Genomic DNA, 17,718 nt, shown 5'->3' on the forward strand with positions numbered 1-17,718 from the left:
TCTTATCTCAACAGCACCCCATTTCTGAATAAAAAGTGGAATTTTTACTTATTGGGCTACATAATAGTGTATTTCTAGAGAATCGGTCACCAGCTGTTTCTATTTCTGTCTTCTAAAAATCTCATAGTCTTACTTAATTATCAAAGCTTCCAGGCAAACATTTCATTCTTGTCAGCTGAATGACTATGAAAAGTTCTCTTGATTTTGTTGCTGTTTTGTTTTGTTTAGTTTTGCGTGGTTTTACCGTAGTGGTTTCCACCAAATAATCTTACAGAGACACATGCGGACCTCTTTAAATCGGAGTCTCACATGAATCATGTTTGAAGGGCTCAGTGATATATTCTCTTCCCCTCAGTGATTCCGTGCCAGGCCCAAAGTAGGCAAGGAAGAAAAAAAGTTAAAAAAGAAAAAAAAAAGGCTGCCTTGACACAGGAAAATTCATCATCTTCAACTGTACAATTTTTGTTTCTCTTACTAATCTTCCTCTACTTTTTGACCCTACTCTGCACTTGATTTTTATGTTAAGGATAGATTTTCAGGAGGCTTGACGAACACCACAATAATTCAGGCCTCGGTTACTGTTCTGATTTTCCCATTTCTGTCAGCCCCTCAGTCACGCAGGATGAAGGTACTTTGAATACATTCTGACTGCCCTCTCACTTTTCTCCCGCCCATCTTGAAACCATCATTAAACTCTGCCAGTTTACCTTGATGTTTCTTGACTATCTACCTCCCGTTTCCTTCCCACCAGCCTGATTTAATGTTACCTTTTCTCCTTTCCTTTAGAAGTCTACAACGCATTCGGCAAAGGAGTGTGAGGAAGTAAGACCATTGTCATGATTTCCCTTGGGAATTCACGATCCTGAAGCATCCCTCTTTTCTTTATCCTGTGATGTCTTGTAGAATTCTTGCTTAGGGGCGCCTGGGTGGCTCAGTTGTTAAGCATCTGCCTTCGGCTCAGGGCATGATCCTGGAGTTCTGGGATTGAGCCCCACGTCAGGCTCTTCCACTGGGAGCCTGCTTCTTCCTCTCCCACTCCCCCTGCTTGTGTTCCCTCTCTTGCTGGCTGTCTCTCTCTGTCAAATAAATAAATAAAATCTTTAAAAAAAATTCTTGCTTAAAAGGCTGTTCTCACCATTTTCTTTTCTACTAGAATCAGTTGATCTGGGAGCAGTCATCTTAGCTTTTCTTCCTTGGGTCCTTGCAAGCTGCTTATTTAAGAAGAATTTCTCCATTCTCAACAATTTGGTGAACAGAAGTGACCCGATCACCATTTCACAGAAGAGGAAACAGATACCAGTCTAGATACTAAAGATTAACCAAAAAGAAACAAATTGTGTTTAGTTAAGATTACTCTTTTAAAAATTCCGTAACTCACATAAAGTTGCAGCAGAGACACCATTTCTTAACAAGTCCTGTGCATCTGGTTTTCCCTGTACAGTTAAGAGAGATCACTGTTTCTTCAGAGTTGAGGACCAGATAAAGTAGTTAGAGGTGTCCATTTTGCATTAGAAAAGGAAATAGTTATATTTAATTACTAGATCTGTACAGCAGGAAGCTCTAAGCAGTTCTGAAAGGATGGTCTGGGGACCCCTCTTTCAGGGGATTCGTGGTCAATACCACGTTCATATTATACTTCGAGGTTATTTACATTTCTTACTCTCTTTATCTCTTGAGTGTACAATGCAGCTTTCCAGAGGCTACGTGACATGTGATGACATCATTTTCCTGATAGTTAATGGCATCTGTGCTTCTCTTTTCTTGTGTGATGTATATACCCACTGAAACAAAAGCTCTTTTGGTCTTCAGTTAATTTTAAGAGCGTAAAGAGGTCTTGAATCAAAAAGTTTGAAAACAGCTCCTATCTTGCCCAATGAGCCAACCATCTCTGAGAGAGAGAGATCTTACCCTCCCTTACCCCTTTTTCATATTGTTGACTATGTTTAAGTGAACTCATGAAAAATGTGGCTTCACAGTATAGAAATTTCCACTTATTCTTTCCTTTAGAATCTATGTTAAACTAATTCTTAAAATATTCTGTCCTTCTCATTGTCTTTACTAAATAAAAGTGTTTCTTTAGAAAATTAGGCGTAGAAGCTGGTGTGGATGTGTATACCATGAGAATAGAACCGGAATGAGAGTACAGGTGTAAATGTACAGAATACCTATAGTCTAGTGTGGTCTTATGAATGTACTGCTCTGTGAGAGAAACTAAGCTTGGTTTATTTTGATGGAGAGGTAGGTTCATTATACCCAGATGTCACTTTTTAAAGAAATGTGAACAGTGATTCCATTAAGTTTTGAGAAGATATGTAGAGAATCTTTTTCCATTTTGTCATTTGAGAGCCAAAACCAATCTCTAGAACAAAGCAGATTTATTCTAAAATGAGCTATATGCAGATGAGGGAAATGACACATTTAAAAAATGCATTATTTAATTATCTCTTGCAAAAAAAAAGGCAAAGGAGTCACCATACTTTTTCCCCCCTCCCTATGGGTAGTCTTTGGAAAGAATCTTGTTGGAGTGTGATGGCATTAGAGTCTTTTTTTTTTTATCATCTGTTGTATACTTATTAGGAAATTTTTGATCAGGCTATGCTGAGTCTTTCTGTGAAGAAATAGATTCTCGGTTCCATAAAAATGTATGTTGAATGATATGAGCCAGTTAAACTACATTCCATTGTTTTCCCAGTCTAGACTGGCCATTCTACCTCATTGTTTTCCCTAGTCCAATATATCATCTCTGATTAGATTGATTATATCAGGCCAACTTTTATTTAATCACCCACAAATTCACTAATTATCCATTAAACAACTGTTCCCATAGAGTTTTTGGCTTTCTGGGAAACTCAAACATAGATTTGTCATGTTCCCTGCAGTGGAAGCAGGGAGTCTCTACATCAAGACAGGAAACACAGAATCACAGCATCCCAGAATTAGAAAGAATCTGGGAGTGCATATATTCATAGTTGATTGTCTCCAGTGACAGGAAATGCCTTGCCTCCTCAGGCAGAATATTGTGTTATTAGAGAGCTCTGACTGATGAAATTTTATTAGTTGTATGTACAGAAGTGTTGATGTTAAAAGTCATATAAATGGTCAAACATAAGTGATATTGGAGACCACAGAGGAGAAATGAGTTCAGAATTAGTTCATGTAGTAGTACTCATGGATCACTGAAAGTGAAGATAAATTCTCCTTGGGTTTTATGGAATGGAAAGGATTTTGAAAGGCAAAGATGGGGGCCTCTCTTGACACCAGGAGAAGTCTGGAGTCAGAAAAGCACAAGACCTGTTTTGTGCAAGTGAATTGGGGCAATTGCCCTATGTACCTGGCACACAGTGGATTCTCAATGAATATTTATTGAATAAACGACAAAATTAATGACTGAGTGAATTATCATAGAAGAGCCTTTCTTGCCCATACTCGTGTTGGTAAGGGAGCTATAAAGGAAGGCTGATGACAAGAAAGCACATGCAATACAGCATCAGCCTTTGTGTTCTGGCAATGACCACCCCTGCACACTTAGTCCTAGCCTAGAATCTGCATTTGTTGAATTACCCTTACTGCGGGGGAGGAGGGGTAGTGATGACTAGCATTCACTTATTTTTACCCACTAAGTAGGATTCTTAAACTCTACTTTCCCCTTGAATCTTAATAAAGTGCTGGATTTGCATCTGTCTGAAAAGTCTGCAGATTGCTGCCCATCCCTTGAACCGGAACAAAGACCTAATTATTATCTTCCTTGAAAAAGTCATATTGTCTCTCTGGACCTCCACCTCCTCTCACCCCTGCTACTGAAGCATTAGAAATGCCATGTATTTGACTCATTTCCTTCTAAGATGTGTTCTCTTTTGGTTCATTCTAAAATGATGTGAAATGTTGGAATTTTGCAGATAATTCATCTTCCCACAGTCTTTCTGAATCCCCTCTCTGTTGGAAATAACACTATTGTAATGCAGATGCCCCCAATACCCTGTGGAATCCCTAAGATTCTATAAATGGCTGACCACAGGATATCCCTTTTACACAAATTTCAATCCCTGTTATTGAAAATGGACCATTATATAAAGGGATCCAGTTGAAACAGGAGACTGTCTCATCAGCAATATCACCCTTAAACAGATTTTCAGCAATAGAGGGAGAATTAATAAACTATTAAAGATAGGCTTTGCCTCTTCCTTCTTTCTTTCTCTCCCTTTCTCTCTCTCTCTCTCTCTCTCTTTTTTTTAATATAGAGGGTAACATTTTGGTAGAAATTCCTCAAATAATATTTGATAATTTAAACCTCATAATTTAAGTTTAAAACCTCACAACTTTAAAGTCAATGAAGCATGAAACATATTATCAGCGCACAATGTCTAAAACATGGCAACATCATCAGATTGTCATGTAAAAATGGGATCAAACTTCAACCTGAGCTGGGTGTATTCATTCAAGCTTTGACAGTGCATTTTATATGCCTTTATCAGCTGCAAAATGCAAAAGTTGTTTAGCTACTCAGTATTTACTCTTAGACACAGACATCTTATTTAAGGAACCATAGCTCCCAAGGAGGCTAAGAGAGGTAAACCGAAGCTCTTTATCACAAAAAACAGTGGAAAGACATGGTTAACTCACAGACTCAAAGGAGAATGGGCTAGAAAATAACACTGTAAGTGATAGTTTGTCCCAAACTCATGCAAAGAGCTGGATGACTGTAGTCTTTCTGGATATAGAAAGAAACCCATCATGCAACTGAGAAGTGTGTGAGAAAATCATCCAAACTTAGAAACCTGCAGGGCAATGGTTGAAGTACATTCTAACTGATGTCTGCTGCAGATTGAAAAGGAACATCTTATGGACAATTGATTGTTTCTTGAAATATAACAAAAACAAGCTTTGAAAATGTGTATATGAAAACATTGACCTATATGGAAAGAAAAGGCAGCATTTACTTTGTAATGCTATCAGGTGGTAATTCAATTTCCTGTTTACTGAACTTCAAGTGTGCTGTTTCAGGTCATAGACTGGTGGTGCTTATCATATAAATTGGCCAATAAGATTTACAAATAGTACCTTTAGTGCTTGGATATGTGGTTGTATCTTTAGAAAAGAAAATCAATTTAATTCTGCGCATTGGTTTTCTCCTTAAAATTCATGCAATTTGAATATGATTGACGGGGCACTGCATCATTATGCAGCCTGTTAGATGGACCGATTATGCTTATGAATACAAGAGTGGAGTGAATGAAAGCAACATGTAATTGATTCTACACTGGTCTGACTGTTCATTAACAGTTTGAATGTAGCACAGTCGCTTCTCAAATGGAAAACGATGAGAGCAACCTATATGTGCTCTCTCATTTGTTTTAAAATTCATTATGCTAATATTTTTTCACAGAATGTTTTTGCTGATTTTTTTTCTTTCTTTCTTTTTTTTTCCCCCCAAGGATAAGTCTGATTGAATCTTTGTAAATAATTCTCCTGCTTTCAATACTTATTTGGCATTCCAATCACACATTTTTCAATTTACACTTTTGGAAATGAAAGCATGCTCTCCCCTGCACCCCCCTCAAAGAAAACCTATCCTACTCCCCTTCTCTATATAGTTCAGACTAATTTCCCAGGATAAAATGAGGTGGGGGAATGCAAGGTGCTGATTTTAGCTTCAAAACAAAAGAGGATTTATAGACTGATTGATTTCTGAAATAGATGAGCAAAAACAGCTTTCATTTATCTTGCCACACTTTCATGTGATAGAGCACAAAAGGGCCTGCCATCTCATTTTCCATACCTCTTCAAGGGCTTGCATTTGAAATGTTGATTAAATGTACAAATTGCATGGCTGTTTTCTCGGCTTTCCTCACTTGTATAAGAGAGGGCCTCAAATGTATGAAGGCTGCCTTTCCTTTCTTGAATGAGAAGCTGGGCATTTCAGGGAAATAGCATTACTTTTATTGCTCACGGGGAGATATGATGCTAATTCTATAACAGCCATCCCTACTCTTTCCTTTGCCCCCAGCTTCCTGCCAGATTTGTGTTTAGAAGAAGTAACAAAACTAGTGATGGGCCAGGCAGTTCTATATAGGAGCTACAATTTCACTGTGATCTCCAAATTAGATTGTATTTGCAATTAATAAATGTATTAATTCAACCTGTCTTTAGCTCTGATTTTTATTAAATCAGCAGTTGACTTATTAAGATAATATGTCTGAGAAAACACTGGAAATAGATTTTTTTATTATGATGAAAACTTTCAAGATTTACTCCCTTAGCTATTTTTGAATATGCAATATAGTATTATAAACTACAACAGCCTTATAAACAACAGCATTATAAACACCATGCTGTACATTACATCCCCAGGCCTTATTTATTTTATGACTGGAAATTGTACCTTTTGACCCCTTCATCCAATTCTGCCACCCCACCCTGCAACTCTACCTCTGGCAACCACCAATATGTTCTTTGTATCAAGAGCTTGGGTTTTTATTACTGTTTTTGTTGTTTCAGATTCCACATAAAAGTGAAACGACAGTGTTTGCCTTTCTCTGTCTGACCTATTTCACTTAGCATAAGGCTCTCAAGGTCCACCCATGTTGTCGAAAATGGCAGGACTTTTTCTTTTTTATGGCTGAGTAATATTCCACTATGCATATACACACCACATTTTCTTTATCCATTCATCCATTGGTGGACACTGAGATTGTTTCCATGTTTTGGCTATTGTCAAGAATGCTGCCTGAACTGGAGGAGATAATGCTTAGTGAAATAAGTCAAGCAGAGAAAGACAACTATCATATGATTTCTCTCATCTATGGAACATAAGAACTAGAATGATCAGTAGGGGAAGAAAGGGATAAAGAAAGGGGGGGTAATCAGAAGGGGGAATGAAACATGAGAGACTATGGACTATGAGAAACAAACTGAGGGCTACAGAGGGGAGGGGGGTGGGGGAATGGGATAGACCAGTGATGGGTAGTAAGGAGGGCACGTATTGCATGGTGCACTGGGTGTTATACACAACTAATGAATCATCGAGCCTTACATCGAAAACCGGGGATGTACTGTATGGTGACTAACATAATATAATAAAAAATCATTATAAAAAAAAAAAAAAAAGAATGCTGCCTGAACGTGGGGTATAGATATCTTTTTCATTTCATGTTTTCATTTCCTTCAGCTAAATACTAAGTAGTGGAATTGCTGGATCTTATGGTAGTTCCAGTTTTAATTTTTTGAGGAATCTCTACACTGTTTTCTATAATGGCTACATGGAAATAGATTTAATCCTATTGGCTTTTTATGTGGTTTCTAATAGATCTACCGTAAGACTTTTTAATTAAAAGACATGCTAACCAAAATAAAGTCCAAATGCTGAGAAATCCTGAGATGTGGCCATTTTAAAATACGTTCCTAAATTCATTGCTACTCCTACCATCAAGAGGTGGGGTCTATGTGTCTCCACTTGAAATGGGTGGGATTGTGTGATGGTTACAACCAATAGAGATGGTGGTAGTGATACTATGCGACTCCCAAGGTTGGGTTATAAGTGTCACATAACTTCTACCTCTGGTACACTTGCTTTTGGAGCCCTGAGCTGTCATGTGGGCAGTCTGACTATTCTGAGACCTCCATGTTGTGAGGAAACTCGAACTAGTCCATATGGAGAGTACCTGAGACTATATGAAGAGGGAGAGATGCCAGTCCAGGTCTTAGCTGCTATATAGCCCTCACTGTTCCATTGCCAGCCATGGGCTGACTGCAACCATGTGAGAGACTCTACACCAGATCCCCTAGCTGAGCCCTTTCAGAATTTCTCACCCAGAGAAACCATAAGAAATAATGAAATGGTTGTTACACTCTTAAGCCACCATGTTTTGGGGTAGTTTTTGTTTATTTTTGTTTTGTTGTTTTAGGGGGGTTTGTTTTTGTTTTTATCCACACCGATAGCTAACCAGAATCTGTGTGTGTATAAACTATGAGGTTAAAGAATGGGATTCATGATAAACACGCCAAATTTTGTATATACAGATGTATGTCATTTCCTTCAATAAACAGTCACCTTAGGAAAACTTTATCCATAATCACATTGTCATTGTGATACATATCTCCCTACGCTGATGTGTGACTTTGGACATTTTATTCTCCCTCCCTGGTTCCCTTGAACAAGGGAAAATAGATTAATTTTTCTATATTGTCCTTTTCATTTCTAAAAATTCTTAACTATTATTCAAAATTCTTTGGTTACTGAGGTATCTAAGATGTATATTCTTATACTACATTTCCACTATAAAGTATCTAGGATTCAATTTGCATATTAAAATTGTAGCGAAAGTTTCAAAATAGATATTTAACATATAAGAAAAAAATGCCCTTTCGTCCACCATTCAAACCTACTTTTATCTGAAAATAATTACTTTACATAAAGAGATTATTGAGAGTAGCAAAATAAGGAAAGATGTACCTAGTGGAGTCATTCTGTTAAATCCCTTGGAATTATATCTTTTTCAAGAATATTTTCATTTTTGCAGTGATGGAAGGTCATCTTTATAAAGCATAGTAACAGTCTTTGTAGGGATATGGTAGATGGGATCCAGGATCGTGGTTTAATAAACCATATACCCTTTGTTTTAATGCTTTATTTAGTTGTTGAGTAGATAACGTATTCATATAATTTGAACATAAAAAAATATAACAGGCAAACACTGAAAAGTCTCCTTCCTGTATATGCCTCCATTTTTGCAGTTTCTATCACAACCCTAGTAGGGAAGCACTGTGATTAATTGCTTGTTACTGCTTCCAGAGACGTTTTATGCAGGTATTAGCTAAAATAAACATGTATTCTTTCCTTCACCTGTGGTGTATTTTTATACTAATGGTAACATACTAATTATACCTCTCTGCATTTCTTTTTTACTTAGTAATGTATCTTGGATATCTTTCCATATGCACGTGTAAACACCATCTTTGCTCTTTTTACAGAAATACAATATTTCATTGTATAAATGCACAATTCTTTTACTAGTCCTTACTGATGGACATTTAGGTTGTTCCCAGTCTTTGCCTATTAGATACAGTGTTACAGTGAATGACCTGTGTAAATGCCATCTTGCATATGAGTAAGCATATTATCAGGGATACATTCCTAGAAATACAACTATTAGATCAAGAGGAGTCTACATTTATAATTTTGATAGGTACTTAAAACACTGTCTCTGGGGATGGGACCAATTTGCACTTTATTTGTATAAGCATGTTTGAGAAACTTGAACCATGACTAGTGCTCAGTTATCTGGACAAGAATGAATTAGACTACTAAGAATCTATAGAGCAATTCTTAATAGGCAAACAGGAGAGGAATTGCATTCAGGAACAGCAAAGAATCTTAGTGGCCATCTTATTCAACTCCTCTTTTAGCTTGGAAAGGGAAACCCAAAGAGGAGAGTGACTTGTCCAAAGTCACACAGCTGATTAGTGACGGATCTGGGACTTCTGACTTTTAATCAGACCTGAGGACTTAAAGTGTGGCATATTTTCCACATCAGAGCAGAGATGATGACTGTCATTTCTGCCTATGTGTATAAAGTGTCTTGGATGTTGCTGCTGCTGGTGGTAATGGTAATCGAGCCTCCGTGTGCACCAGAAATCAAATTAGACATTTCTGTTTACATTATCTTATTTATACCAAAGGATCCACAAATTCATGTGCAAGTGAAAGCATTGTCTATGGATTGAATGCATATATCTCACAGACATGTATCCACTATTAAGATGCTATTGTGTTCAATAAAATGTAAATTAGTGCAAAGCATCATTGATGTTGTAATAGCTGTTTGTCTTGAACTTGTTCTCAATCAATGGATTTTGAAACTACTATTGTGAAAGGGTAGTCTATGATATTTTTGATATTAAGAAAGGAACCTTAATACTCACAAAGCTTGCAAGCCACTTGTTTTAGGTCTCTTGTAACTGCCCACGCATCGGTTTGTACTCCATTGGTCTCTGATAACAAAGGTAAATGTTAATGTTGCCAGACATCACAGAATAAACCACAGAGATCATCCAAGCAGCTGATTTGTTTTACGGGTAAGGAAACCAAGGCAGGGACTAGTGAAAGGATGGCTTCATCTGGGGCACTTGGCAAGTCAGGGCTGGAGCTGGAATTGGAAGGCAGACCTCCCGACTGAGTTTTGTAACAGGAAAAGAGGAGCTCGTCAGTGTGGACGAATCACTCCTAAGTGCTGTGAACAATTAAAATAATAAAGGGAATTTACTTTGGGCCTCACATTGATTCACCTTCAGCTTTGTGGATCTGAGAGGTCATCGTGTTGGTCGATAATAGCACTTGATCTTGGATGTTGTAAGCTTAATATAGAGCATAAAATATAAAGATCAATATTTTGATGTTGAAGAGAAGGCTCATTGATTGGCTGTTTGTCCTCAGACTTTTAAATTAAATGGAGAACTGAAGAAATGTAAGGAATAATTTTTCATAAATTCCATTTAAGTTATGTGGGCAATGATGTCTACAGGGAAAAGCAAAGAAAAGAAAACGGATTTTTTAAATGTCATTATTTTCTCCTTTTATGGTCTCTCTCTCTCTCTCTCTCTCTCTCTCTCTTTCCCCTTCCCATTAATGCCCCTAAGCCCTGTGTTTACGTGGCTCAAGTAGAAACATCTTTATGACCCCAGATAAGAGGCACTTATTCTTTTTTTTTTTTTAATGATTTTTTATTATATTATGTTAGTAACCATACAGTACATCCCCGGTTTCTGATGTAAGGCTCGATGATTCATTAGTTGTGTATAACACCCAGTGCACCATGCAATACAAAGAGGCACTTATTCTTGACCTTCTCCATCCATAATATAAGGAATCCAACATCATGTACCTTGTTGCATCTTTATGTATTAAGTATTTGATGTACAGAGGCAGTTGGGAAGAAGGGGAAAAACAAAGCAAAACCCATGGATTTGTCCTTCAACAATGGCAGTGAGGGTGCCAGGGTTGTCCTGGCATAATATTTCCCAAAGGCAAATTTGTGGAAATTTAGTCCCTTGAAGTACTCTGTAAAACGTAGTTCTCAATAGTCAAATGTATTCCATTCTATATCCCCTCTTGTTGAGACTCATAATCCATTGTTGCTTACTAAATGTCCTGAAAGTTCTGCACTAAGGTAGCTGTTTTGACTTAATTTCACCCTGTGACTCCCAAATGTAATTGACCTTTAAACCTACATCCTACTGTACCCATTTTTGGGAAATGCTGTCCTCTAGAATCCTGGGTTGTTACTCTACAGCTTCTCTCCCTTTGGATTCATCGGGGGATTTAGAATATCATAGCTGGGCACAGACAAGCAGTCACCAAGGGGAAAATGAAGTAAGCTAAGTACAACCTTCCTTTCCACGTATTCTAGCATTTGCTTCAAAATGGAAGCTAATGTGAAATATTCATACAAAAGTTCACTACATCTGATAGAGGACTTGTATTGCTTCAATAGATAATGGCACTTATGTGTTACTCTATTATAAAAAAAATAGTATCACTGTGTACTGTTTTTTTGTTTTGTTTTGTCTTCTTTTTGCTAAGTATAACCTAGTCTCCCTTTGTCCTCTCCTATGTTATTGTGGTTCTCACTTTAAAGCCAGGTTTACCTGCACGAGAACATCTTCATGAAGTCACTGGTGACATTTCTGCCTATTTTGATTACAAGATATCATCTTTAATATTATCTGACAAGGGTTTTAATACTGTTTCAGAGTTAAAAGTTGAAATCAACATGTTGGGGATTTTCTCAAACATCAAATAATACCCTCAGTATTTCACAGGCAAAAGCAAAGATTTTACCCATAGTGACTTATTTTCTGCTATTTAAATTTCCTGTGCAATTTAAGACTGTTCCGTGGTCTCACTTTTGTGATGTGTTCTTCTCTTGTCATGTTGTTGAAATGAAGTGGTACTGATTAGCCAAAGCAAATAATTTCGTTTCATTATAATATCCCAATAATATTAAACCAAATTTGTCTTTCTGATCAAACTTGATTAGTTGCTGTTACTTACATCAGTGAGATGGGCAAATAAGCCAGATTAACAGATAAGACTTTCTGGAAAACAGATGTTATAAGGCATTCAAGTAATTTGGATTATAATTTGAGTTCTTTCCTATGATCCTTATTGACTTTAAAACTAGAACAGTTCTATTTCATTATGTTCCTAAACGCAAACGTTTATGTGTGTGTAGGTATTAAAAAAATACAACAATGACTGGTTTTATGTGCAAAAAAACCTAATTCCTTGTTTTAAATATAGAGGCTGAAAGTATAGATTGCCTTTTGAAAGTTTTAATCTAGTAAACAATAGAAGCTAGGTAATTAATAGGGACTATTATGCCTCGCATACCTCATATATGTGAAGATTGGTAGGCCGCACTTTAAAATTGGTAGAGATGTTTTAAAGTTATTCCTTTTAGGGTTATTACTGATTGTTACAAATTATCTTGGCACATTTTCAGAAATTTATCCTTTTTTATTGTGTACAATCCCTGAAACTATTGTCTTATTTATAAGTAAAGTGATGTGAAACATTGGTTCGTCTTTTCCATGTCAATTCAGAACGCTCATTTTGCAGGCAGTTATTTCTCAGGTTATTTCCCACTAAGGATGTGTCTTTTGCCAGGGTGCCAATTATTCACCTCTTGTATTATAATCTGTCTCGCTTGGATCTGACCGATAACAATGAAATAATTTACTGGTAGGGGATGCCCTTTCCCAATTATCACCTTCCTGGGCAACTGCGCACTTTAAGAGGCTGTGCTATATAAAATCTTTTACCAGAGAAGCATTTGCGTCATCAATAATTCTTAGCTTGCTCGTCTCCAGGCTCCAACACAAATACCTGCAATAAATAAAGCACCAATTATGTGAAAAGTGAAAAATACCTTGCTTATGCTCTTTCTCCTCCCTTTTGCATGTGCAGATGTCATCCATACTGTAGGACCAATAGCCAGAGGCCATATTAACAGTTCCCACAAGGATGACCTTGCAAATTGCTATAAATCATCTCTGAAGCTGATGAAAGAAAATAACATCCGATCAGTCGTAAGTACTTTCATGTTTCTTATTTCTCATTCTTTTCAGCCTTTGTATTTGGGAAAACAATCTCATCCAAAATGAGGGTAGGTAATTCGGAAAACTAAGGTCGAGATTCTCAGTAACTGCTGTGCTTCTGGTGATCATGACTCCGCCCTTTTGTATGCCCTAAGGATTTGCTTAATTGTGATGTTCTGGAATTTCAAACTGGAATTGTACAACCGGAGCGGTCCTATCTCCTTTCTTCCATCCATAGTGCCATCAGCTTTCAGAGAAAGTGTGCATCTGCGCATTTTAACTGAAAAGTTGCTGCCTTTTTAATCTATTTGGGTCTTCTTAAACTAAGTCTGCAGCTGGGTATGCCACATGCCTTCTAAGTTTTATCAGTTTAGACAGAGAGAGTTCAAAAAATGTGGATCTAATCTACTTCCTTGCCAGTAGGCTGGGATGAAAGGAGTCTCTTTGAGCTGGATTTGCGAGTATTTATTCACCTGCTTTTCTTTTGCAACATGTCCTACGTTTATTACATCTCAATTACACCAGGAAAATAAAAGTATGAGAAAAGTGAAAGTGTAAATACCCAAAAGTAAGTTAATTTAGGCAGAATCCCTGGGATCTTTTCATGTAGATTATAACCTTGGTGCAATTGTGGGGCAGGAAGATAGTTAAACCCTTGACTTCTTAGCAGGCTGAATGGATCAGCATTGCTTAGGAGGTCACAGAAGTGAAGGTTTTATTATTTGCATGAAGGAGCACTGAGAGTCAGACACATTTAGATAACCCTGGTTAGTTGCTGGACTTTTCATGCATGATTATAATTGTGAAATGCCTTTTTCCATGTATATTGGTGAGTTTGCTTAAAATAACAACACTCTTTTTGCAAGCTAATTATACAATCTTTTAAATCTTTGCATAATTATTAACAGAGCTGAATACTTCATTTTACTCTTTGATTTAAATTTTTTTCTTTAAAAATGAATCAGTAAGACCCCTCTGTCTTAGAGGAGAAAGCTGAAGTTCAAAGAGAATGGAGCAAAGCAAACTATTAAACCAGTGGGCTGATTTTGTTCTTTACAGCAAAATAAGGAAAATCAAAACAGGTGTGCACATTTAGGAATAATTAAAATTTTGTCAATATGGCCTATGGATTAAAAAGGCAAGGGGCTGAAGTATTTGGAAAACTGGATATGTATAGAAGTTTCTAGCTTGGGAAATACAGACCTTGAGACCTGAAGAGAGTTAGCTAATAAATTCACTGGCATCTCTAATGACTCCTTTTCTAAAGCCAGAAAAAAAGTAAGAAGATGCTACCCTGCTAGAAATATTGTAAAAGCAGCACCCATTCTTTTAATAGGAAAAAAGAAGTCTCTAGCGATGATGATCTTAAAACAATCATATCTGATATTTTACTGCTTGCTACCTTTAGGTAAGGAGTGGGAGAGTTATGGACTAAGCTTAATTGACTTTTATCAGATGACCTGCAGATGGACTGAAGCAATGCTCTCATCATCCTGGAATTGGAATTAGGTCTATCTAAATATCTTGGATGATGATTTTGAGGGGTTAATTACACCTTACTTGGTGCTAAGTTAGCAGGTGTTGCTAAACTGAAGTCATTTCAATATTAATAAATAAAAATGGAGGTGGAAAATATTTACAAAACATGAAGCAAAATGTTCAGCTAAATTAATCACCATGTTATGGCATGGTTGGATGGAGTTTCTATCAAATGTCTTGTCTCTTATTCACACGCAAAAAATCTATTTTCCTTCCTTCCTTCCTTCCTTCCTTCCTTCCTTCCTTCCTTCCTTCCTTTTTCCCTTCCTTCTTCTCTCCTTACCACCTTCCCTCCCTTTCTCCTTCCTTCCTTCCTTCTTTCTTTTCTTTCTTAAAGAAGGAAAGGGACTTTCTATTTTATATGGAATATCATGTTCTTGACCAATGTTAAAAAAAATTATATTGCTAAAAATTTATAGTACTGGTATCATCAAATCCTCATTATATGGGGAAAATGGAAAATTCTTAAGAACCGATTACAATTGGATATACGTTTTAATGTATAGGCTTGTACTTTGTATACTTATTATGATAGATGGGGAGAGATGGTTAATATAAAAAGCCTGGCTATTAAGATGGAAAATAAACTTAACTTGAGCTCATTTATATACACATCACAGAAAATTTCTCATAAACCCTTTTACCAGAGCTGCTTAGTGTTTGCTTTACCAGTTGTCACTGTATGACCATGGATAAGCCGTGTCAATATTTTGTAGCCTCAGTTTCCACGTACAAAGAATCAGTAAATTATTAGTGCTCTCAGATCTATCTAACTCAAGAGGCTGTTACGGGGATCAGTCGAGATAATGGTTGTAAGATAGCTGGAAAAATGTAATTCTCTGTGAAAGTATTTGGCAAGATTACTTCAAGTATAAGTTATTTTCACATTTTAGGATTTGGCAAATTTAGGAGATTGAGATCATTCTTGCTTTGACATCTGTTCTGAAAGCCAGACCTCTAGACATTTATTATGTCATCTCTTGCTGTTGTTAAGCCAGAAATAAATTATTATCAAGTATTCACATACTACATTTGTAAAGAAAAGACTCAGTTTTTTTCTTCCTCCTGTGTAGGGAAAAACCTTGTTCTTCCTGATTGCGCATTTATTTGCTGTGAGTCTCCTTTACTGTTCACACAAAACACTTCACTTCTGGTCACCACATTGTGGAGGTTTCTCCCCGTACCTAGCAATTGTCTGGGTGTCCTACAATTTAACACAATTCTGACACTATGTACAGGGAGATAGTGTCAGATCCCCTAGGTTAAGGGCTCAGTTCCATAATGTTACAACCTATTCCCCAAACCCCCCACAGCTAAACCCCTCAGATGCCAGTAGCAAGCTTGGGTTATCACTTATGTTTCTGAACCAACCAGCTATAGATCTAAGGTCCCAGTGACCTCCTCCTTGGATTCGAATGATTCGCTAGAGAGGCTCACAGAACTCAGGGATACACTTACATTTACCCGTTTATTAAAGGATATGATAAAGGGTATAAATGAACATCCAGACGAAGAGGTACATAGGGCAAGGTCTGGGAGGATCCTGACCACAGGAGCTTCTGTCCCTACGGAGTTGGGGGCTTTACCCTTCCAGTGTGGTTGTGTTTGCCGACCTGGAAGCTCTCTGAACCCTGGACTATTGGAATTTTATGGAGGCTTCCTCCCATAGACACGATCAATCATTAACTCCCATTTCTAGCCCCTCTCCCCTCTCTGGGGGATGAGGGGCAAAGCTGAAAATTTCAAGCTTCTAATCATTGCTTGGTCTTTCTAGTGAACAGCGCCCCTCTAGGAACCACCCAGGAGCCCACCGAGAGTTGCCTCATTAGAACAAAAGATACCGCTAGTGTTCTTATAGCTTAGAAATTTACAAGGGTTTTAGGAGACCTATATCAGGGATGGAGTCAAAGACAAGTATTATATTAGAACAAAAGATGCTCCTACGGTTCTTATTACTTGGGAAATTACAAGAGTTTTAGGAGCATTGTGTCAAGAACTGGGGACAGAAACCAATATATATTTTCTATTATCTCATAATATTATATTTATTTAGGCAATTAGAACTACTATTAATGTTGTTTATAACTCTTAATATCATCTTATTTGTAATCACTAATAATATCATTGTTAATATTACCAGCTCATATTTGTATTGACAGTACAAAGCATACCACAGACTTTTATTGCTCAGTAGATGCATTGAATTGAATTAAATTATACTAGTCTTGTCACCACACTTAACTGTCTTAAATTTATAGTCTAATCTTTAACTTTTCAAAAAATACTCTTATATCGTTTCTCCCACGATGTGTCATGTTACCACAAAGCTACAAAAATGAGTAAGGATTAACTAGTTAAGGTAGGGTAGTAGATATGTAACAAAGTAACCATAAAGCAATATGGTAAATGCCATAATGGTCTGAACCAGCGACGCTGAGCTACAACACCAACCTCAAAGTCTCAGCGGCCTACATTCAGAGACCCCCGGCTCATGGACATTCCATTACCTCATAGTTGTGCTCTGTCGAACTGACAGCCTACTCAGCCATAGAACAGGGACCTTGCAAACTCATGCATGAACTTTCTACTGTCTCAGCTTAGAAGTGACACACATTATTTCTGCTCCTGTTTCATTGGTCAGAACTATTCACATAGCCCTGTCTACCTTGCAGGGGGCCAGGGAAATATTTCTGAGTAAATGAAATATTTGCTAGGCAACACTTTTCTGCCAAAGCTAAAGCAAAGGCTTTGGGATCACAGCAGAGGGATCAGAGATTTCTGCTTTCTTCTGATTTCTCCAAAGAATTTCTTTAAAATTTTACTAGCGATAAAACAGGTAGTATAATCATTTATTTATTTAACAAGTATTAATAAAAACTTACCATGTACGAAGATTTTTCTATGGGAGGGGAATGGGCAGAGAGAGAGGGAGAGAAAGAATCTTAAGGAGACTCCATGCCCTGCGAGGAGTGTGACACAGGGTTCGATCTCACAACCCTGAGATTAGGACCTGATGAAATCAAGTCGGACACTTAACATACTGAGCCACCCAGGTGCTCCCGTACCAAGACATTTTTAAGCATCTCC

At 37.3% G+C, this 17,718-nt stretch overlaps 1 protein-coding gene across 2 annotated transcripts in view; it reads left to right on the forward strand.

Moving 5' to 3' along the window:
• The window catches only part of MACROD2 (mono-ADP ribosylhydrolase 2), a 1,878,458-nt gene that overhangs the window by 1,106,163 nt on the left and 754,577 nt on the right, over positions 1-17,718 (forward strand). For both annotated transcript variants that reach the window (XM_087853758.1, XM_045805705.2), the window contains exon 6: positions 12,962-13,083. In XM_087853758.1, coding sequence (XP_087709884.1) covers positions 12,962-13,083 — 122 coding nt within the window. The remainder of the gene's footprint in view (positions 1-12,961; positions 13,084-17,718) is intronic.

The sequence above is a fragment of the Ursus americanus genome, chromosome 22 (assembly GCF_024610735.1).
Source record: "Ursus americanus isolate L20-20 chromosome 22, mUrsAme1.1.p, whole genome shotgun sequence".
In the NCBI taxonomy this organism is placed as follows: Eukaryota; Metazoa; Chordata; class Mammalia; order Carnivora; family Ursidae; genus Ursus; species Ursus americanus.